The sequence below is a fragment of the Cherax quadricarinatus genome, chromosome 60 (assembly GCF_038502225.1).
Source record: "Cherax quadricarinatus isolate ZL_2023a chromosome 60, ASM3850222v1, whole genome shotgun sequence".
NCBI classification, from domain to species: domain Eukaryota; kingdom Metazoa; phylum Arthropoda; class Malacostraca; order Decapoda; family Parastacidae; genus Cherax; species Cherax quadricarinatus.
Window position 1 is genome coordinate 17,857,037 of NC_091351.1, and position 25,341 is coordinate 17,882,377.

The 25,341-nt window shown below is 41.3% G+C and overlaps 1 protein-coding gene across 2 annotated transcripts in view; it reads left to right on the forward strand.

Moving 5' to 3' along the window:
* Pink1 (PTEN-induced putative kinase 1) overlaps positions 1-25,341 on the forward strand; it is a 263,559-nt gene that overhangs the window by 160,542 nt on the left and 77,676 nt on the right. For both annotated transcript variants that reach the window (XM_070097991.1, XM_070097992.1), the window contains exon 10: positions 2,403-2,504. In XM_070097991.1, the coding sequence (XP_069954092.1) occupies positions 2,403-2,504 (102 nt within the window). The remainder of the gene's footprint in view (positions 1-2,402; positions 2,505-25,341) is intronic.

Sequence of the window (25,341 nt, forward strand, 5' to 3'; positions counted from 1 at the left end):
AATGATGGTGAAAGTTTTTCTTTTTTGGGCCACCCTGCCTAGGTGGGAATTGGCCAGTGTGATAATAAAAAAAAATGAAAAAGATGGCACAGATGTACTATTAGTATATGACATTGGAAGTAGGAAGAAAGGAAGTACAGCTGACAGAAGTTTGATTCAGTAATTCAAAAATTTAGGCCTAGTAGTAGGTTGATCAATTATAGTACTGTATGCTAGTGATATTGCATAATGAAAATTGTGTCAGTGATTTACAGTAAGTAGAGAATGGTATTGACAGGTTCCATTTATGAATCACATCAATAAGTAGGGTATAGTATTAGGTTAATCTGTTAATTGTGTTTTATACCTGCCATAACATGAATTTTATTTTTTTTTTTCAAGTTTAGTCATTTTTTTAAGTTTAGTAATTTATACAGAAGGGGTTCTAGTCCCTTGCTCCTGGCATTTTAGTCTCCACTTACGACAGGCATGGCTTTCGAAGGAAGAATTCTGTTACCTTCCCCATGGAAATAAATTTAAATATTTTATATTATTTACATTAAGACTTTATGCTCACTTTTCAACTCCATTAGCTGAGCAAAGAATTAATACAAGACATGAAAATGTTTGTGAAAAAAAAAAAAACATTTTTTGCATAATAAGCCATTATTTTAAACGATGTTTTGCTCAGTAATTAGCTCTGTCATGTCTGTAGAAAAATCCAAAACATTTACTTAAATATACATTTTGGTGAGGTGGGAAAATGAGGAGAGGACTTGACATACACAGCTAAGGTGACAGGTAGCATTTTCATAGCAAGGCATTATGTGGGAACGTTGCATAACTAGGTGTGCAAGAGATCTTGTTTGCACACCATTTGCAAGGAAACACTTCCATACAAGACCCTGCCTACTGGGGGTGTGCCATAGTACTAATATCGGTGGGTAGTAGCTCTTTTTGTGGTATCGTTATCAGTATTGATGAAAAGTTGCTGATACATTTAAAATATTAATATTGCATATTCTTTAAAATTTGTAAAATTAGCACTGTATCTCACAGTTGTCAGGACTACTTGTGTAATTTCTCTCACACACACATGAACACAGTACACACCATCACGTGACTCAAGGATTCAAGAACTCCATGAGCTTGATTTTGATAGATGTTACAGTTGGCCATCAAATAACAGTAGTCATGTTCTTGAAAACTGTGTCAGATTGAAAATGTGTGCAAACTGAAGTGAAGAACATATGAAAAAAAAGGTGTTACTTTCATTAGACCCCCAAAAGGGCCAGTCAAACTTTTTATAGGTCTTAATATTGTAAAAACAATATTGATGTAATTGTAAGTCGATGTGGTGATGGACATCAGTCAAAGATCCTGGAACCACACCTCTGCTAGCAGATAGAGCTGCTTTATTATTTGGTTGTCCTACTTGTTGCAACTGTTTGGGAATTGGAAAGGAGAGGTTAGAGTGGTTAGGGTATATGCAAGAGGGGGTGGGGATGGGAGGTGGAGGGGTGTGGGGGTGGAGCCAGGAACCAACTAGACAGTGTGATGGTGACTGTGTGAGTGGCATTGTCAGTGGCTTAGTGTGGGTTGGGGGTGACTAGTTGGGTGAGTATATGTTTTGGGCAGTAATGAGGGTGGTGGGTGGCTGTGGCTAGTACTTGTACTCACTAGCTGACACACTCCCATCCACTAGCTCACACACTCCTACCCACTAGCTCACACACTCTCACCCACTAGCTCTCACACACCCACCCACCCTTCTCACACACTCCCACCCACTAGCTCACACACTCCCACCCACTAGCTCGCACACACTCACCCACTAGCTCTCACACACCCACCCACTAGCTCACACACTCCCACCCACTAGCTCACACACTCCCACCCACTAGCTCACACACTCCCACCCACTAGCTCTCACACTCCCACTCATTAGTTTACACACTCCCACCCACTAGCTCACACACTCCCACCCACTAGCTTGCACGTTCACACCCACTAGCTTGCACGCTCCCACCCACTAGCTTATATGCTTCTTCCCACTAGAATTGTATTTTTTCGTCCTAACTCAAAATTGGTGTGAGTTGAGTATATTGTGAGACACTAGGGAGGAGTAAAGTCACTAATGAGATTATGAAATATGGAGATACTATCCTCAGATTGCTCAGCAGCCAAAATACATCCATGTTTTAGCCGTGATACTGGCAGGACTTTTAATTACGAGGGTCACTACTTTGAAAGGGTTAATGTATTGTTGTGTAATTTAGGAAAGGAGAAAGCTGTTGATAGATGTATGATTTAAACTATGATTGGAGTTATCCTAATAATATAGACTGTTGAATAATAAAAAGGTTATATAATGTGAACCGATAATTTTAGATGGACTGTAAATTATTTATTTTCTTTTACAGCGTCCAAGTGTGAACATTGCAGCAACACTGTGCCAGTTAATACTCTGGGCTCCAAGCAAATGGTTGAGTCGACATGCACTTTCCCTACCTACACACACTGAGGTAAGAAGGAATCCTACTTTCATGTGTATTCATGGTTCTCATTATAATAATGGTGAGCAATACTTACAAGCAGATTAGTAAGAAATGTGCAAAAAGTGAAGTACAGTGGAACCTCTACTTGCAAGCATATCCACGTGTGAGTTTTTCCAAATACGAGCAGTCGATGGGTCGATTTTTTGCTTCCATATGCGAGCAAAATTTCCACAAGCGAGTAGACCTCAAGGCAGGTTCCTTGACACTGGTGAGGGGCTCTTGCTCTTGATCTCGGGAATTGTATCTCATTTGTTTGTTGGACTATCTTATTGAAACTTGGGCAATGTATGATGGAAAGATGCTTCTTAACGTACACCAAAAATGAAAGAAATCTAAGCATAAATAATGGAGTTCACTTCTCAGCAATTAGCCATCCCTTAGCAGTATTTTCGTATGGGTTTTATGGTTGTATTCTTATTTTTTTTGGTCTCATTTGATAGAATGGAAGATATATTACAGAAATAGATATGATTTTGATTGCTTTCACAACAAAAAGTACCTTGAAATTGAGCTCAACCTAGGAGAAATGGTCCATTGCTTGGCTGTTTCAGAGTAAACAAATGACGTCACTGTCCATTCCAATATGCAGTCGTGAATGGGTTGACATTATTTATACAATTATTGCAATAAGGAATAACAGTAAATATTACATTTTTTGTGTGAATAAAAGTTACAAATTATTTATATAATAATAATAATAATATGTATAATAATAATATGTATACTAATAATATGTATAATAATAATAGTATAATAATACAGTATTAATATAATATGCATAATAACAATACATATATAATAATAATGTACTTCATATAATAATTATAATAATAGACGGTTTCAAAAGGCCATCACTAGATGGCAGTGTTTACCACAACGAAGAGGGAGTGGTTGTAGCTGCCTCCACCTGTTACTTAATGACATATTTTATTCATTCTAGAGTATAGATCAGGTTTCTATGTGATTTATATTGTTTATTATTTCATATTAGACGAACTTTGATAGATAAATAAGCCGTAGAGTTGATGATAGCGAAATATTCAAGGAGTATGTTGTCCTGTCTCCAGACAAACTCTCGTCGGCCGCCGACACCGCCCACACCACTACATGAATGACATATTTCATTCATTCTAGAGTACAGTGGAACCTCTACTTGTGAGTTTAATCCGTTCCATGACCTTGCTCGCAACTGGATTTGCTCGTTTGCAGAGTCAATTTTCTTCATTTAAATTAACTGAAGCGCAATTAATCCGTTCCAGTGGAATTCTGTACTTCAATAATTTTGCTAATATCAACTCTAGGGCTTATTTATCTATCTCACTTCATCTAATATGACATAATAAACAATATAAATAACATAGAAACCTGATATATACTCTAAAATAAATAAAATATGTCATTCATGTAGTGGTATGGGCGGTGGACGAGAGTTTGTCTGGAGACCGGGCAAAATACTTCATGAATAATTTCGCTAATATCATCTATACGGCTTACTATTTGTATATGACAGTTCATCTAATATGACATAAGAAACAATATAAATAACATAGAAACATGCTATATACTCTAGAATGAATAAAATATGTCATTATGTAACAGGTGGAGGTGGCCACAACCGCTCCCTCTTTGTTGTGGTAAACACTGCCATCTAGTTACGGCCTTTTGAAGCCATCTATTATTATAATTATTATATGTAGTACATTATTATTATATATGTATTATTATTATACATTATTATTATGATTATTATTGTATTATATTATTATACTATTATTATTATATGTATTATTATTATACATATTATTATACGTATTATTATTGTACATATTATTATACATATTATTATTATATAAATAATTTTGTAATTTTTATTCACACAAAAAATATAAGATTTACTGTTATTCCTTATTGCAATAATTGTATAAATAATGTCAACCCATTCACGACTGCATATTGGAATGGACAGTGATGTCATTTGTTTACTCTGAAACAGCCTAGCAATGGACCATTTCTCCTAGGTTGAGCTCTATTTCAAGGCACTTTTTGTCATGAAAGCAATTAAAATCATATCTATTTCTGTAATATATCTCCATTCTATCAAATGAGACCAAAAAAATGAGAATACAACCATAAAACCATTTGAAATTACTGCAAAGGGGGTGGCTAATTGCTGAGAAGTGAACTCCATTATTTATGCTTAGATTTCTTTCATTTTTGGTGTACGTTAAGAAGCATCTTTCCATCATACATTGCCCAAGTTTCAATAAGATAGTCCAACAAACAAATGAGATACAATTCCCGAGATCAAGAGCAAGAGCCCCTCACCAGTGTCAAGGAACCTGCCTTGAGGTCTACTCGCTTGTGGAAATTTTGCTCGCGTATGGAAGCAAAAAATCGACCCATCGACAGCTCGTATTTGGAAAAACTCGCATGTGGACACGCTCGCAAGTAGAGGTTCCACTGTATATATCAGATTTCTCTGTGATTTATATTGTTTATTATTTCATATTAGAGCTGTGATAGATAAATGAGCCATAGAGTTAATGATAGCGAAATATTCAAGGAGTATGTTGTCCTGTCTCCAGACAAACTCGTCGGCCGCCGACACCGCCCATACCACTATATGAATGACATATTTTATTCATTCTAGAGTATATATCAGGTTTCTGTTATTTATGTTGTTTGTTATGTCATATTAGATGAAGTGAGATAGATAAATAAACCTTAGAGTTGATATTAGCGAAATTATTGAAGTACAGAATTCCACTGGAACGGATTAATTGCATTTCAGTTAATTTAAATGAGGAAAATTGACTCTGCAAACGAGCAAATCCAGTTGCGAGCAAGGTCATGGAACATAGTAAACTCGCAAGTAGAGGTTCCACTGTATCTTTATTTACAAAACATTTCACATACACAGTAAGCTTCTTCCAGTGAATATGAAGGTAACTAAATATGCAGAAGCTGTGGAGAGGTAAAGTTGATGTGATTACTCCATCAGTCTTGAAGTACTTCTCAGGTGGTTAGACTGTTGAGAAGTACTTCTCAGGTGGTTAGACTGTTGAGAAGTACTTCTCAGGTGGTTAGACTGTTGAGAAGTACTTCTCAGGTGGTTAGACTGTTGAGAAGTACTTCTCAGGTGGTTAGACTGTTGAGAAGTACTTCTCAGGTGGTTAGACTGTTGAGAAGTACTTCTCAGGTGGTTAGACTGTTGAGAAGTACTTCTCAGGTGGTTAGACTGTTGAGAAGTACTTCTCAGGTGGTTAGACTGTTGAGAAGTACTTCTCAGGTGGTTAGACTGTTGAGAAGTACTTCTCAGGTGGTTAGACTGTTGAGAAGTACTTCTCAGGTGGTTAGACTGTTGAGAAGTACTTCTCAGGTGGTTAGACTGTTGAGAAGTACTTCTCAGGTGGTTAGACTGTTGAGAAGTACTTCTCAGGTGGTTAGACTGTTGAGAAGTACTTCTCAGGTGGTTAGACTGTTGAGAAGTACTTCTCAGGTGGTTAGACTGTTGAGAAGTACTTCTCAGGTGGTTAGACTGTTGAGAAGTACTTCTCAGGTGGTTAGACTGTTGAGAAGTACTTCTCAGGTGGTTAGACTGTTGAGAAGTACTTCTCAGGTGGTTAGACTGTTGAGAAGTACTTCTCAGGTGGTTAGACTGTTGAGAAGTACTTCTCAGGTGGTTAGACTGTTGAGAAGTACTTCTCAGGTGGTTAGACTGTTGAGAAGTACTTCTCAGGTGGTTAGACTGTTGAGAAGTACTTCTCAGGTGGTTAGACTGTTGAGAAGTACTTCTCAGGTGGTTAGACTGTTGAGAAGTACTTCTCAGGTGGTTAGACTGTTGAGAAGTACTTCTCAGGTGGTTAGACTGTTGAGAAGTACTTCTCAGGTGGTTAGACTGTTGAGAAGTACTTCTCAGGTGGTTAGACTGTTGAGAAGTACTTCTCAGGTGGTTAGACTGTTGAGAAGTACTTCTCAGGTGGTTAGACTGTTGAGAAGTACTTCTCAGGTGGTTAGACTGTTGAGAAGTACTTCTCAGGTGGTTAGACTGTTGAGAAGTACTTCTCAGGTGGTTAGACTGTTGAGAAGTACTTCTCAGGTGGTTAGACTGTTGAGAAGTACTTCTCAGGTGGTTAGACTGTTGAGAAGTACTTCTCAGGTGGTTAGACTGTTGAGAAGTACTTCTCAGGTGGTTAGACTGTTGAGAAGTACTTCTCAGGTGGTTAGACTGTTGAGAAGTACTTCTCAGGTGGTTAGACTGTTGAGAAGTACTTCTCAGGTGGTTAGACTGTTGAGAAGTACTTCTCAGGTGGTTAGACTCAGTGTTGAGAAATGCTCAGCTACATAGTCTTAAACAATGTGAAGCTGAAGCATGAGAATGGAACCTATTATACTGCCTAAAGTGAGGCAATATAATAAGCAGAGCTCTTTAATTTTTATGTTCTTACTACTACTGTACTGTACTGATGGGCCCTGCCTTCTGTGATGTCATCTACATTTTCTGTTCCTCACCCTTGGCAGTATAATATGCTACGTTCTCATGCTTCAGCTTCACATTGTTTAAGACTATAAAGTTGAACACTTCTCAAGGCTGAGGGTCTGACCACCTCAAAAGTACATCAGTATTGATGGTCATCTTTACCTCTCCATTGTTTCTGCTGTCTTTTTATTTAGTCACCTCTGTATTTGACTGATGAAGCCTACTGTGCAGTTGAAACAATTCAGAAATAAATATGCAATGGAACCTCGGGTTACGAATGCTTCTGAACATGATCAAATCTGTTCACAACCAAAAAACTCGCCAAATTTTTGCATCTAGCCAGGAACACATAAGCGGGTGCCGAACAAACGCAGCCACACCAATTTTCACATTCTGCTCCATTTTTTTTCCATGTGACAATTTTCCCCACTTCCTGTTGTTTGTGTACACCTCGCCTTTTAGTCAGTCTCAGTCAGATGTGCATTCATTCGCTGTGAACTCCTTGTGTTTTATTTCATGTTTTTTTTAATTCCTTTTGCAATTAACCATGGCCTTTGAGCAAATGAAGAGTGGTAATATGGTCATCTACCAGTTCGAGAATCCTCGTACATTCAAGCAGCACAGTGTGAGCAAGGCCAGACTGCCCATGATGTAGAGGGCAAATATGAAGGGTTGGGTCATGAGCTTGTTTTTAGAATGGGTGCATGAGTCTTTTGTTCCTGCTGCTAAGAAATATCTTGCCAACAATCTTCTGCCTGAAAGGAGCCTTCTTCTGATGGACAATGCACCGGCACACCCTCCAAGTTTGGTTGATGGTATGGACATTGAGTATGACTTCATTAAGTTCGAGTTCCTCCCCCCAACATGACTCCTCTTCTGCAGCCCATGGACTAGCAAGTGATCTCCAACTTCTAGAAGCTGTACACTAAGGGACTCTTCACCAGGTGTTTTAATGTGATGAAGGAGACGTCTTTGACACTGAAGGATTTCTGGTAGAACCATTTCAACGTTGTGCATTGCATCAGCCTCATCGACAAAGCTTGGGAAGGCATCACGTACTGGACCTTGAATTCAGCATGGAAGAAACTTTGGCCTGAATGCATTCCTGAATAAGATCTCAAAGGATTTGAGACCTCTGTTGTGGAGGAGATCGTGTCCTTGGGCAAGAGCATAGATCTTGTAGTCGACAGGGACAACATCAAGGAACTGGTTGAGGATCATGAGGAGGAGCTGACAATGGATGAACTCGCTGAACTCCAGAATGAGCAGCATAAGGTGCTCACTGAGGAACAGTCATTGGATAAAGAAAGAGAAAGGGAGGAGATTAAAAATGATGTGATGAAAGCTGTCATAGAAAAATGGAACGAGTGCCAGGATTTCTTTGAGAAGAACCACTCCAACAAAACTGTTACGAACAGAGTATACCTGGAGAGGGTTAGGGGGGTCAGTGCCCCCATGCTCATTCTGAGACCAGGCTTCGTGGTGGATCGGGGTCTGATCAACCTGGCTGTTACTGCTGGCTGCACACAAACTGATGTATGAACCACAGCCTGTCTGGTCAGGCACTGACTAGGGGTCTATTGGTAATCCCCCACATGTATGATGGGAGGCAGTTGAATAGTCTTGGACCCTGGACACTTATTGCATTGTCTCTGTGTACTCATGGCACCCCTGCTCTTCATTGGGGAAATGTTGCAACTCCTGTCGAGTCTTTTGCTTTCATAGGGAGTGATTTTTGTATGCAAGTTTGGTAATAATCCATCTAGGATTTTCCAAGTGTACATTATCATGTATCTTGCTCGCCTGCATTCCAGGGAATACAAATCAAGGGCCTTCAACCATTCCCAGTAATTTAGGTGCCTTATCATACTTATGTGTGCTGTGAAAGTTCTTTATACACTCTCTAGGTCAGCAATTTCGCCTGCCTTGAAGGAGGCAGTTAGTGTACAGCAGTATTCCAGCCTAGAGAAAACAAGCGATTTGAAACGAATCATCATGGGTTTGGTGTCCCTAGTTTTGAAGGTTCTCATTATCCATTATCCATTATCCAGTAGATACATTTTTTGAAGGCAAGATCCTCTGACATTATCACTCCCAGGTCCTTCCCATTACTTTTTCACTTTATTATATGGTCAGAATTTGTTGTATACCTTGATATAGTTCTAATTTCCTCAAGTTTTCCATATCTGAGTAGTTGAAATTTCTCTTCATTGAACTTCATATTGTTTTGAGTGGCCCATTTGAAGATTTGGTTGATGTCCGCTTGGAGTCTTGCGGTGTCTTTGATGGAGGCCACTATCATGGCAATCCGGGTGTCATCTGCAAAGGAAGACACAGAGCTGTGGCTTACATCTCTGTCTATGTCAGATATGAGGAATAGAATGAGAGTGAGTACTGTGCCTTGTGGAACAGAGCTTTTCATTGTAGCTGCCTCAGACTTTACTCTGTTTACTATTACTCTTTGGGTTCTGTTTGTCAGGAAGTTACAGATTCATCTACCAACTCTTCCTGTTATTCCTTTATCACGTGTTGTGTGCGCTATTACACCATGGTCACACTTGTCGACAGCTTTTGCAAAGTCTGTGTATACTACATCTGTATTTTGTTTATCCTCTGCAGCATCCAGGACCTTGGCATAGTGGTCCAGTAGCTGGGACAGACGGGAGTGACCTGCTCTAAACCCATGTTGCCCTGGGTTGTGTAATTGATGGGTATCTAGGCAGTTTGCGATCTTGCTTCCTAGAACCTTTTCAAAGATTTTTATGATATGGGATGTTAGTACTATTGGGCTGTAGTTCTTTGCAATTGCTTTATTGCTACCTTTGTAGAGTAGGGCTATGTTTGTTGTTTTTAGTGAGTGTGGGATGACCCCAGTGTCCATGCTCCCTCTCCAAAGAATGCTTAAGGCATACTACAGGGGCTTCTTGCAGTTCTTGATAAACATGGAGTTCCATGAGGCTGGGCCTGGGGCAATGTATGGGCATGTTATTTATTGCCTTTTCAAAGTCTTGTGGTGTTAGGATAATATTAGAAATTTTAGAGATGACCAAATTTTGGGTCTCGTTCATAAAGAATTCATTTGGATTGTCGACCCTTAGTCTGGGCAGCGGCTCGCTGAACACTGAGTCATATTGGGACTTGAGTATCCCACTCATTTCTTGGCTGCCATCTGTGCATGTCCCATCTCACCTAAGCAGGGGCCCAATGCTGGATGTTGTTTTTCCCTTAGATTTGGCATAAGAGAAGAAATATTTTGAGTTTTTTCAATTTCCTTTATGGCATTTAGTTCTTCCTGCAATTCTTGTCTCCTGTAAGATTCCTTCAGCTTAAGTTGCATATTTTCAATTTCATTGACCAGTGCCTCCCTTCGTATTTCAGATGTATTGGCCCCTTTCAGCATGTCTGTGGCTTCACCTTCGTATGTATGAGGAACGTCTTTCTAGTTTACATCCTCTCTTTTTCTTAATGGAATGTGCCTTGAGCAGATCTCAAGAACCACGGAGTTAATTTTTTCTAGGCAAAGGTTCGGATCCGTGTTGTTTAGGATATCTTTCCAGCTTATTTCATTTAAGACATAGTTGATTTGTTCCCATTGTATGTTTTTGTTATTGAAATTTTGCTGGTCAGGAGCCCTGTGCATACATGTCTGTACGTCTATTATGTTGTGATCTGAGTGTGTCGTCTTTGATACAGTTATATTACGTATCAGATCATACACAAATAACCCGCACATAAAAGAGAGAAGCTTACGACGACGTTTCGGTCCGACTTGGACCATTTACAAAGTCACACTAACCAGAAGAGGAACAGGACGGCTATACAGGAGGGCCCCACTTATACGGCGGGTTAGGTTCCAGGCTACCGCCGTAAAGCGGAAACCGCCGTAAAGTGGAACACCCTTTTTTTCCATTTACAAATGCATACAAACACTAGATAACAAGTTTACACTAACATATATTATGTTAGCAATAGAACCAGGCATCAAAAAACAATAAAAAAGTACAATACACACATAGTGCACTCATTACTTACCTTAAAATATTTATAGTCTTAATCTAGGGTGAGACAAGTAGTATTTATTGTAAGAAATCAAGTGTGGTATGTATGGTAGTCAGCCAGGCTACCATACCAGGCCACCCCACCCACACATACTATTCTATGATATTTAAGCATCCCAGAGCGATAATATGTATATACAGTTCACTCATTACTTACCTTAAAATATAGGGTGAGATGAGTAGTATTTATTGTAAAATATCAAGTGTGGTATGTATGGTAGTCAGCCAGGCTACCATACCAGGCCACCCCACCCACACATACTATTCTATGATATTTAAGCATCCCAGAGCGATAAAATGTATATACAGTTCACTCATTACTTACCTTAAAATATAGGGTGAGATGAGTAGTATTTATTGTAAAAAATCAAGTGTGGTATGTATGGTAGTCAGCCAGGCTACCATACCAGAGAGAAAGAATGAGTGCATGAGAGAGGACAGGCGCAGAGTTATGTAAACAAACCAGGCGAAGGTAAGTTTTGTAAACAAAGTGTACACGTCTGGTTTGTGTACAAGTTACATTGTGTACAGGTTGTCTCTACATTGATACGGTAGAATAAATAAAGAAGAACACTCCCATTCTCATGTAACATCATTTTGAGAAGAAATGATGCTCTGAGTGAAGGCAATGGAAGTAAGTCACTCTGACTTTTTTGGGTTATCCTAGGTTCTCTACACATATGTTATGTATTTATGTTATGTATCGTGTTTATTATATAATTTTGAAAAAAATATCACGGATGGATTAATGAAAATGTGTATATTAACGTAATATACAACATTTAATGATACACCGAGCTCAGACAGCGTAAACAAACAAACTGAACAGGTTGTGGACGATCACTCGGTCAGGCAAAATAGACGGTATTAATACGTGTCCAGTTTTAGTTCATTCATGTACATTTGTAAGAGTTTGTGAAACTTTTACCTTATAATATTTTTATTATTATTATTATAATAATTAAATCACGAAACAAATACTCTTACACTGTGTACAAGTTAGTACAGAATTATAGCTATAAAGTGAAGGCATACGAAAGGAATATTTTTCTACAGTTATCCCTAGTAACAGGTGACGGGCTAGAGAAAACGTAATTCTTCCGACACTTCTACAAACCGTTTGGTAAACATCTCATATATATTTGTATAAATTTTTATACTGTGGGTGCATGTATCATGTTTGTGTGTTACATAATGTGTTTCTTATATAATTTTGAAAAAATATCATAGATAGATTAAGGGAAATGTCTATATTAACGTAATATGCGACATTAATGCGCCCAAGAGATTATTATTACAGTGGACCCCCGCATAGCGACCTTAATCCGTGCAAGAGGGCTGGTTGTTATGCGAAATGTTCGGTATGCGAATGAATTTTCCCCATAAGAAATAATGGAAATCAAATTAATCCGTGCAAGACACCCAAAAGTATGAAAAAAAAAATTTTACCACATGAAATATACATTTTCCTACACACAAAGAGAAGGATACATGCACAATAGTAGAGTAGTACATGCACAATATATATTGTGCATGTACTACTCTACTAAATGAAGAATAAATGACACTTACCTTTATTGAAGATGCAGCAATGACCGATGAGACACTGTGTCCTGGGAGTGCCTTTTCCTCCTGAGTACTGTAGGTCCTGTTTGGTATTTTCTTCCAGAACATGCCTTATCACACTGTGTATGCCACTACGATTCTTAAATCTCTCAAACCAACCTTTGCTGGCTCTAAATTCACCAATATGAGCACTAGTTCCAGGCATTTTCCCTGTTCACCTGGGTGTTAGTCGACTGGTGTGGGTTGCATCCTGGGAGACAAGATTAAGGACCCCAATGGAAATAAGTTAGACAGTCTTCGATAACACTGACTTTTTTGGGTTATCCTGGGTGGCAAATCCTCTGGGGTTAATTGTTTCTTGGTATTCTCAATAAGCCACACCAACAACGGTGCTACAGCAGCAGCAGCAGCTGACGGTGGTACAGCAGCAACAGACGATGCTACAGCAGCAACAGACGATGCTACAGCAGCAGCAGATGATGCTACAGCAGCAGCAGACGATGTTACAGCAGCAGCAGACGATGCTACAGCAGCAGCAGACGATGCTACAGCAGCAGCAGACGATGCTACAGCAGCAGCAGACGATGCTACAGCAGCAGTAGACGATGCTACAGCAGCAGCAGACGATGTTACAGCAGCAGCAGACGATGCTACAGCAGCAGCAGACGATGCTACAGCAGCAGCAGACGATGCTACAGCAGCAGCAGACGATGCTACAGCAGCAGCAGACGATGCTACAGCAGCAGCAGACGATGCTACAGCAGCAGCAGACGATGCTACAGCAGCAGCAGACGATGCTACAGCAGCAGCAGACGATGCTACAGCAGCAGCAGACGATGCTACAGCAGCAGCAGACGATGCTACAGCAGCAGCAGACGATGCTACAGCAGCAGCAGACGATGCTACAGCAGCAGCAGACGATGCTACAGCAGCAGCAGACGATGCTACAGCAGCAGCAGATGATGCTACAGCAGCAGCAGACGATGCTACAGCAGCAGCAGACGATGCTACAGCAGCAGCAGACGATGCTACAGCAGCAGCAGACGATGCTACAGCAGCAGCAGACGATGCTACAGCAGCAGCAGACGATGCTACAGCAGCAGCAGACGATGCTACAGCAGCAGCAGACGATGCTACAGCAGCAGCAGACGATGCTACAGCAGCAGCAGACGATGCTACAGCAGCAGCAGACGATGCTACAGCAGCAGCAGACGATGCTACAGCAGCAGCAGACGATGCTACAGCAGCAGCAGACGATGCTACAGCAGCAGCAGACGATGCTACAGCAGCAGCAGACGATGCTACAGCAGCAGCAGACGATGCTACAGCAGCAGCAGACGATGCTACAGCAGCAGCAGACGATGCTACAGCAGCAGCAGACGATGCTACAGCAGCGGCAGACGGTACTACAGCAGCAGCAGCAGCTGACGGTGGTACAGCAGCAGCAGCTGACAGTGCAGCAGCAGCTGACAGTGCAGCAGCAGCTGACGGTGGTACAGCAGCAGCTGTACCACCAATAGTAGCGATGGTTGATTGGGGTTTATTATACAACCTGGCCAGCTCGGAGACACGCACTCCACTTTCATACTTATCAATGATCTTTTTCTTCATCTCCATAGTAATTCTCACCCTTATTGCTGTAGGGTTGGCACTAGAAGCTTTCTTGGGGCCCATGGTCACTTATTTTCCAGAAAAAATCACCAAAAACACTGTAATAATACGAAATGTTCCGATTGTATGCTTGGATGTTACCGTGGAGGCTGGCTGGTAAACAATGCCACCGGCGGAACATGTGAGCGTGGCTCAGGCCGCACATTGGACGCGTCTCGGACGAAGGACGGTGAGCGGGTTTTTGGGCAGTATGCGAGGCAAAATTTTTGCGATCAAAGCGTCCGGTATGCGGATTGTACGGTATGCGATGCGTCCGGTATGCGGGGGTCCACTGTATTACTATTATTATTATTATTATTATTATTATTATTATTATTATTATTATTATTATTATTATTATTATTACTGCATCAAGAGTAGAGAGACTCTTAGTGATTTTAATGTGTACCTACATGCCAGCACAGTGTGTAAGTTTATTTAGGTACAGGTGTACACAAGTTTAATTATCAAGTACAATACATATAAAATATACAATAACTGTAAAACACTTGAAATTTTGGAAAGTTTCCAGACATAATAAGGAGATGTGCTCAGGGAGAATGTAAACAAACTCGGTGGGCCGCTGTGACCGTATTAGAAAGACAGGTGGGGGGAGCCGTATAGCGAGTTTTGGTCATAATTTGAAATGTCCGTATTAACAGAACGCCGTAAAGCGAAACGCCGTAAAGCGGGGCCCTCCTGTATATGCAAGAAGAGGTGGTAGTAGTAGTAGTAGTAGCAGTAGTACAAGAATGGTATATAATACTGACAAGATTAAATTAAGACACATGCGCAGCACCCGTCATGCTCCTCTTCTGATTAGTGTGACTTTGTAAATGGTCCAAGTCGGACCGAAACGTCGTCGTAAGCTTCTCTCTTTTATGTGCGGGTTATTTGTGTATCGTTCCAGTCACGGTATTGTGCCTTTTTTTGTTAGTTATGTATCAGATCATCATTGTTAGTGAAGATGTGGTTCAGTGTATTTTCTAGTCTTGTAGGCTCTAATATCTGCTGGTTTTAGGTGAATTTGGTGCAGAGATTTAATAGCTTGTGTGTGTGTGAGTTTTCATCTGAGCTGCCTCCTGAGGGTGATCTCTTCTAAAATATTTGCTACACTCTTCCATTTTAGGTGTCTTAAGCTGAATTCTCCCAGTAGCAAGATGTTTGGGGCAGGAGTTGGGAGATTTTCCAGACAGTGGTCAATTTTCAAAAGTTGCTCCTAGAATTGCTAGGAAGTTGCATATGGAGGCTTGTATACAACCACAATGACAAGGCTTTGCTTTTCAATACTTACCTTCAAAACTTCAACTACATCATTTGAGGTGTTTAGTAGTTCTTAGCAAATGATAGACTCTGACATACAGGCCAACCCCCCTTGTTGCCTGTTTAGTCTGTTGCATCGGAATAGGTTATAACCTGGGATCCATATTTCATTCAAATAAAATCAAAGTTTATTCTCTATAAGGATTACAATGCAGGGTTTACAGATTTTGGTTATTGTGTGGTTCACATGTAGTAAAATACTAATTACAGAGGGGGCCACTAGAACACCTAGCATGGCTAGGCATTTCGGGCAAACTTAGATTAATTCTTAACCCTAAATTATAACAAATTGTGGAGTAAGTTGACTAAATACTAAGTGACAAATACTAGTTTGTGAATTTAGCAATGTGAATGCTTTTGTTTTGGCACAATACATAGATTCTATATTGGAGTATCACAGGCAAACTTATGACTAGTTAGGAATCATTATTTTAAGATTAGGATACATATTTCTGTGCTTATAGTCAAATGGGTGAGTGAGTGAGTGAGTGTAAATGTGGACCACCAGGTGGTTTTTATGTAGTTAGTTGATCGGGTGTATCAGGGAGATAAGATGTGTTCTAACAGTAGTTTTGAAGGTGATGAATGTGTCTGCAGTTCTAGAGTTTTCAGGTAGAGTGTTCCAGATTTTAGGGTCTTTGACATACATTGAGTTTTTGTAAAGGTTTAGTCGGACACGGGGGATGTCGTAGATATGTTTGTGTCTGGTATTATGCCTGTGGGTCCTGTCACAACTATCAAGAAAGCATTTTAGGTCAAGGTTAATATTGGAATTTAAGGTCCTGTATATGTAGATTGCACAGTAGTAAGTGTGGATGCTCTGAACAGGGAGTAAGTTTAGATCTATGAAGAGTGGGGGGGTGGGGTGTTGCCAGGGATGGGAATTAGTGATTATTCTTATTGAGTTATTATTGGCTTTAGTTGTATTGCTGCAGTTGATCCCCAAGCACAAATAGCATAGGTGAGGTATGGATAAATGAGTGAATGGTATAGTGTGAGAAGGGCATTTTGCGGCACGTAGTATCGTATCTTGGAGAGGATCCCAACTGTTTTGGATACTTTTTTTGATATGTGTTGGATGTGGGTGCTGAAATTCAGGTTGTTGTCGAGGTATAGGCCTAGGAATTTGCCCTCATTATGTCTGGCAATTAGAGTGCTGTCGATCTTAATGTTAAGTTGCGCAGCACCTGCTCTGCTACCAAACATAATATAGTAGGTTTTGTCATTGTTAAGTGTAAGTTTATTGGCTATCATCCAAGTTGATATTTTGAGCAGTTCCTCATTAACAATGGTGTTGAGGGTGGCAGGGTGAGAGATGACATAAGTCGTGTCGTCAGCAATGAGAATGGGTTTCAGGTGTTGGGATATGTTTGGAAGATCATTGATGTAAATGAGGAAGAGCAGGGGTCCAAGGACACTTCCCTGCAGAACTCCAGTATCAAGTGGCTGTGTTGATGATGCTGTGTCTTTAATGGTGACATACTGATACCTATTAGTAAGGTAGGATTTGAAATATGCAAGCGCATGGCCTCTTATACCATAATGGTCAAGTTTGTGGAGTAGGATGCCGTGGTCTGCTGTGTCAAAAGCTTTTCTTAGGTCAATAAAAAATTCCTAGCGGATATTCCTTTTTCCATTGTCAAAATGATCCGTTATGCGAGTCTCTGTGAATGCAGCAGACATTACATTTGACTCCGTGAGCAGTCCCTTGATGTAAGGAATTTTGTTGTTTGTTGACGGTTTTAGACCATGTATGTTTGCAAAGACAAATGTCATTATATTGATGGAATTTAGGGGTGTTTTATTTGCTCGCTGTAATATCTGTTGTTCTGGAGTGGAGGCCAATGACTGTACCTCTGCTCCAGAAGTGCTTTCAGTTGGTGTAAGATGACTCATTTCTTCCCAGTCTTTTTTTCCTTCCTGGCACTAAAAAAAGCTCTAGAGAGGTTATGGCTCCCTTCTTTTGTTTCCCATAGTCTGGCTGGTCTGTGTCTTCTTGTCCTCTTTAAATGATGTGCCTGGCAATGTGCGTTGTAGCATTTTCTTTCATTTAGTGACGAGTGACACATTTTGGGGTGAAATAAGTTATGGGTGCAGCATTTTTTGGGATGGTCAAAAGTGCATGTCCCACCTGTTTTACCAGATATACCATGCCTGCAGATACCCAAGGCATAGAATTTGCATAGATTGGAATTTTATTTGCTAGAAGTTTTTGTAGCTGCATTTGCTGCTGGTGCATTTTCTTCTGCTTCCCGTCTACCTCCTACCACCCCTGTATGGACATCAGTGCTTCCACCAGGTTTTTCTGGTAATATGTCAACACTATTTCCTGAGGTATCAACCCCTTTTGTTCCATCTCCATCAGTATCGCTATTTTGTACCTCTGCAAATTGAATAGCATTGTCTTTACTTGTTTCATCACCAGGGCCTCTATCTCCTTTTGATGCACTGTCCTCCAGGGCAACACTAGCACCTCAGGAGCACTGTCTTCCAAGACAGTCCTGTCCAGCCCACCCATTTTATTTTCCCAGCTGTCATAGCATGCTGACATGTCTTCCAAAAAGAATCTTTTATTGGTGTTCTTGTCTTTTATTATAGATATAATTTCCTCATACAGGCATATTTCATTTGGGCAGATCCAAAAACACGATGAATGATAACATCATCTCTCATTCTGTAATGTTTTGATACGAAGGAAAAGACAAGTCACATTAGATCGGTTTATGGTGAAGAATGGTCCACCAGCTAAACGAGAGAAAACACTTGAAGGAGAACGTCCCTCTACCGTGGAGGTGGACTCTCCCTCAAAACAGTAACCTCCTCCCCACTTATCTTCCTCCTCACTTACTTCGTGCCAGAAGTCGACTTATGCATGGTTAGTTTTCTTCGTTGTTTACAGTATGTTTTTTCTCTGTTATTTAAGGTTTTTTCTCTGTTAAACTGTACATTATTTTGTATAATTAAGGATTTTTCAAACTCTGATTATTTCTTCTGTGCTTACTCCTTAAACTGTCCACACGTAGATATACGTTCACGTGCAGCAGGCTCCGAAAGTAGATCAACAAAAATTACTATTTCGCTAGAACTCCATTTTTTCTATCGAATGAGTACAAGAAACCACCCATTTACCGATTTCAACTATCCAATAAAGTGGACAGAAATTAGCAATATTGCCAATTTCACACAAATTTTAAAAGATGCCAATTTCCAAATAGGGTCCAGAATAAACAAGACAGACATTCCTGGCACTAAAATAACATTTCCTCTGTTCATTAGTCATGTCCCCACGCCCCTCTTACATTTCTTTTGCTTTCCACTTTGAATTTTTATTCTCACAAAAAAATAGAAGATTTACTGTTATGCAGACTACTGCATTAGTGTAGAAATGGCATAAATAATATCAGTGCACTTGTGAAAGAATATTAGACTCACCAGTTGACGTTTATTGGACGCGTGGCATGATTTGTTTACTTTTGAACTTCGGCAAAATTCAAACATTTCTGCTGCTTTGAGCTCAATTTCAAGGTACTTTTCATTTTGAAACCAATTAAAAATCATATCAATTTCTGTAATATGTCTTCCATTCTATAAGTTGAGACCAGGAAAACTAGAATACAACCATAAATCATACCCCCGGCCGGGATTGAACCCGCGGTCATAGTCTCAAAACTCCAGTCATGTTGACGGCAGTGAAGGGACTTGAGCTAGAGTTCGTCACGGCCACGCTAGCTGGAGATTCGTCTGTAAAAACTTGCATTTGTGGTCACAGTGGTGCCTGTGCTAACCTTCCTATGGTGTAGAAATATACCTAGTTGGATGAATCTTGTTGTGGCTAGCTGGTCTAGTGGCTAACGCGACGGGCTGGAGTTTTGAGACTCTATGACCGCGGGTTCAATCCCGGCCGGGGGTATGGTTTGTTTGCAATCGTGTCATTACGATTTCTTGAGACAACCATAAATACCATACGAAAATACAGTGTAAAGTCGCTGTTTTAAACCAAAAACATGGTCGAAGTTTTTTTTTTCTCATTACGCACTATGTGCTGCAGGATTTTTTTTATACTGTGCACACTGACTACATAGACCCATTCTTTCATGTGTGGGCCTACCAGCTTTCTCTAGCTAGATTTGAAGGTGCTAGAATTTACGCGTACTAGTACATCAGAAACCCTGAAAGGGTTACCTAATTTTGTGCTCAAAAATCTTAAAAAACAATATTTACATACAGTTCGCAGGGGTCTCGAATGGATTAATCGTATTTACATACAATCCAATGGAAAAATTAAGTTCTGGTCATGACCAAATTGGGTCGCGACCAGAGTTTTGGAACGAATTATAGTCGTGACCAGAGGTTCCACTGTATGTAACTGTTGTACATGTCATACTCACCTGATGGCTCTTATGTCTGTATTTCACAAGAACTTCCATCAATGCTTTCTTACCTATATATTGCCATCTATTTTCCTCATGTCTTGTTTCTCTGCAAACTTGCCTTAAGGACATATCCTTGACACAAACACTTCAAGGTTGATAGGCATGCATATACATACACACACGTGTGGGCACATGCACATACATGTGTGCACACAGTGTGTGTGAGTGTGAGTGCATGAGTGTGAGTGAGTGTGAGTACTCACCTAGTTGTGGTTGCAGGGGTCAAGTCATAGCTCCTGGCTCCGCCTCTTCACTGGTCGCTACTGGGTCACACTTCCTGCTCCTTGCGCTTTATCATACCTCTTATTAAAGCTGTGTATGAATCCTGCCTCCACTACATCACTTCCCAGACTATTCCACTTTCTGACAACTCTGTGACTGAAGAAATACTTCCTAATGTCCCTGTGATTCATCTGAATCTTCAACTTCTAGCTGTGACCCCTTGTTGCTGTGTACCATCTCTGGAACATCCTGTCTTTGTCCAGCTTGTCGATTCCTCTCAGTATTTTACATGTTATCATATCCCCCCTATCTCTCCTGTCTTCCAGTGTCGTCAAGTTGATTTCCCTTAACCTCTCCTTGTAGGACATACCTCTTAGCTCCTGGACTAGTCTTGTTGCAAACCTTTGCACTTTTTCTAGTTTCCTTACATGCTTGGCTAGGTGAGGGTTCCAAACTGGTGCTGCATATTCCAATATGGGCCTAACATACACAGTGTACAGGGTCCAGAATGACTCCTTATTTAGATGTCAGAATACTGTTCTTAGGTTTGCCAGGCACCCGTATGCTGCAGCAGTTATTTGGTTGATATGCTCCTCAGATGTTCCCGGTGTTATACTCACACCAAGATCCTTTTCCTTGAGTGAGGTTTGTGGGCTCTGGCCCCCTAGACTGTACTCCATCTGTGGTCTTTGCCCTTCCCCAATCTTCATGACTTTGCACTTGGTGGGGTTGAACTCCAGGAGCCAGTTTCTGGACCAGGCCTGCAGCCTGTCCAGATCCCTCTGTAGTTCTGCCTGGTCTTTGTCCAGTTGAATTCTTCTCATCAACTTCACATCATCTGCAAACAGGGACACTTTGAAGTCTATTCCTTCCATCATGTCGTTTGCAAATACCAGAAACAGCACTGGTCCTAGGATTGATCATCCCTCTGTGTGTGTGTGTGTGTGTGTGTGTGTGTGTACACACACTTGCCTAATTGTACTCACCTAATTGTGGTTGCAGGGGTTGAGACTCGGCTCCTGGCCCCTCCTCTTCACTGATCGCTACTAGGTCCTCTCTCACTCTGCTTCCAGAGCTTTGTCATACCTCATCTTAAAACTATGTATGGTTCCTGCCTCCACTACATCACTTGCTAGGCTATTCCACTTCCGGACGACTCTATGACTGAAGAAATACTTCCTAACATCCCTCTGACTCGTCTGAGTCTTCAGCTTCCAATTGTGACCCCTTGTTTCTGTGTCCCCTCTCTGGAACAACCTGTCTTTGTCTACCTTACCTATTCCTCACAGTATTTTGTATGTCGTTATCATGGCTCCCCTGACCCGCCTGTCCTCCAATGTCGTCAGTCCGATTTCCGTCAACCTTTCTTCGTAGGACATACCCCTGAGCTCCAGAACTAGCCTTGTTGCAAACCTTTGCACTTTCTCTAATTTCTTGATGTGTTTGACCAGGTGTGGGTTCCAAACTGGTGCTGCATACTCCAGTATGGGCCTGATGTACACAGTGTACAGTGTCTTGAACGATTCCTTACCTAGGTATCTGAACGCTATTCTCAGGTTTGCCAGGCGCCCGTATGCTGCAGCAGTTATCTGGTTGATGTGTGCCTCCGGAGACATGCTCAGTATTATGGTCATCCCAAGATCTTTCTCCTTGAGCGAGGTTTGCAGTTCTTGGCCACCTAGTCTATACTCAGTCTGTGGTCTTCTTTGCACTTCTTAAATCTTCATGACTTTGCATTTGGCAGGGTTGAATTCAAGAAGCCAGTTGCTGGACCACGTGTCCAGCCTGTGTAGGTCTCTTTGAAGTCCTGCCTGCTCCTCATCTGATTTAATTCTCCTCATTAACTTCGCATCATCTGCGAACAGGGACACCTCTTGAGTCTATCCCTTCCATCATGTCATTCACATATACCAGAAATAGCACTGGTCCTAGGACCGACCCCTGTGGGACCCCGCTCGTCACAGGTGCCCACTGTGATATTTCATCCCGTACCATGATTCGTTGTTGCCTCCCTGTCGGATATTCTCTGATCCATTGCATTGCCCTACCTGTTATGCACACCTGATCATGTAGTTTCTGCACTAGTCGATTGTGAGGAACTGAGTCGAAGGCCTTCTTGCAGTCCAAGAAAATGCAGTCAACCCACCCCTCTCTCTCGTGTCGTACTTCTGCAACTTTGTCATAGAACTCCAGAAGGTTTGTGACACAGGATTTGCCATGCATGAATCCGTGCTGGTTATCGTTTATAATCTTGTTTCATTCCTGGTGCTCCACCACTCTCCGCCTGATAATCTTCTCCATGACTTTGCATACTGTACACGTCAGCGATACTGGTCTGTAATTTAGTGCCTCTTTTCTGTCTCCTTGTTTAAAAATTGTAACTACATTTGCGGTCTTCCATACCTCAGGTAGTTGCCCAGTTTCAAGGGATGTGTTGAAGATTGTGGTTAATGGCACACATAGTGTATCTGCTCCCTCCCTGAGGACCCACGGGGGAGATGTTGTCCGGTCCCATTGCCTTTGAGGTATCAAGGTCACTTAGCATCTTCTTCACCTCCTCCTCCTTAGTTGTGTGCATATCGTCCAGCACCTGTTGGTCTATTCCCTGTTGGTGTTCCCCTCTGTCCTGTCTTCCCAGAGTCCTTCCTGTCTCCACTGTGAATACTTCCTTAAATCTCCTGTTGAGCTCCTCGCATACCTCTTGATCATTTCTTGTGAGTTCCCCACCTTCTTTCCTCAGCCTGACCACCTGGTCTTTGACTGTCGTCTTTCTCCTAATGTGGCTAAACAGCAGTTTCGGGTCAGACTTGGCTTTCGATGCTATGTCTTTTTCATACTGTCGCTGGGCCTCCCTCCTTATCTGTGCATATTCATTTCTGGCTCTTTGACTGATCTCCTTGTTTTCCTGGGTCCTTTGCCTATACCTCGACAACAACCTGAATTTCAGCACCCATATCCAACACACAACCAAAAAAAGTATCCAAAACGGTTGGGATCCTCTCTAAGATACAATACTACGTGCCGCAAAATGCCCTTCTCACACTATACCACTCGCTTATTTATCCATACCTCACCTATGCTATTTGTGCTTGGGGATCAACTGCAGCAACACACCTAAAGTCAATAATAACCCAACAAAAAGCTGCAGTAAGAATAATCACTAAATCCCATCCCTGGCAACACATCCCCCACTCTTCATAGATCTAAACTTGCTCCCTGTTCAATACATCCACACTTACTACTGTGCAATCTACATCTACAGGACCTTAAATTCCAATATTAACCTTGACCTAAAATGCTTTCTTGATAGTTGTGACAGAACCCACAGGCATAACACCAGACACAAACATCTCTATGACATTCCCCGTGTCCAACTAAACCTTTACAAAAATTCAATGCATGTCAAAGGCCCTAAAATCTGGAACACCCTACCTGAAAACTCTAGAACTGCAGACACCTTCATTACCTTCAAAACTACCATTAGAAAACATCTTATCTCCCTGATACATCCCGTCAACTAATTACACGAATACCACCTGGTGGTTCACACTTACACTCACTCACCCATTTGACCATAAACAGAAATATCAATCTCAATCTTAAAATAATGAATCCTAACTAGTCATGAGTTGGCCTGTGATACTCCAATACTGAAACTATGTATTGTGCCAAAACAAAAGTATTCACATTGCTAAACTCACAAACTAGTATATAGTCACTTAGCCATAATACCAACTTACCTCATAATTTGTAATATTTTAAAGTTAAGAATTAATCTTAAGTCTGCCCGAAATGCCTAGCCATGCTAGGTGTTCTAGTGGCCCCCTCTGTAATTAGTATTTTACTACATGTAAACCATACAATAACCAAATTCCATAAACTCAGCATTGTAATCCTTATAGAGAATAAACTTTGAATTTGAATTCTGTACCTCTTCCATTCTCTAATGCACTTAGTTTTTGCCTCCCTGCACCTTTGGGTAAACCAAGGACTCGCTTTGGTCTTCCCATTGTTTCTGTGGCCCTTGGGAACAAACCTTTCCTCTGCCTCCTTGCATTTTGTTGTTACATACTCCATCATTTCATTTACTGTCTTTCCTACCATTTCTCTGTCCCACTGCACCTCTCGCAGGAAGTTCCTCATACCTGTGTAGTCCCCTCTTTTATAGTTTGGCTTTTCCCATTAGACTCCTGTTACTCTCTCCACCTGTAACTCTATTATGTAATCAAAACTCAGGACTACATGGTCACTAGCTCCGATGGGCCTCTCATATGTGATGTCATCAATGTCTTAGCTACTCAGGGTGAACACAAGGTCCAGTCTTGCTGGTTCATCCTCCCCTCGCTCTCTGGTAGTGTCCCTGATGTGTTGATGCACGAGGTTTTCCAGTACCACATCCATCATCTTGGCTCTCCATGTTTTGGGGCTCCCATAAGGCTCCAGGTTTTCCCACTTGATCTCCCTGTGGTTGAAATCACCCATAACCAGTAACTTTGCTTTGCACGTTTGAGCTCTTCGTGCCACCTCAGCCAGTGTGTCTGCCATCATCCTGTTGTTCTCATCATATTCCTCTCTTGGCCTCCTGCAGTTCTGTGGTGGGTTATACATCACAGCAATGACTACCTTATGTTCCCCAGATTGAATTGTGCCTGCTATGTAGTCCCTTTCTCCAATCTTGTCCATGCCTTCCAATTCCTCGAAACTCCATCGGTTTTTTATGAGCAGTGCAACCCCCTCCTCCCCCTCTGCTCCTTCTATCTTTCCTCAAGATCTGATATCCCGGTGGGAACACTGTATCTGTTAGTGCCTCAGTGAGTTTTGTTTCTGTGACTGTTATGATGTCTGGGGACTTCTTGTTGATTCTTTCGTGCCATTCCTCATATTTATTTGCTATTCCATCTGTGTTTGTGTACCACACCTTCAACTTCTTGTCTATCACGGTGGACCTGGGAGAATATTGGGGTTGGGGGGGGCGGGAGCCCTGGGGGAGCTATGGAGGTTTGTGGTGTGGGTGGGATTTGTGGTGGGGGGGTGAGGGCAGAGTGCTTGTAGGGAGCTGCTGTGGCAATGGG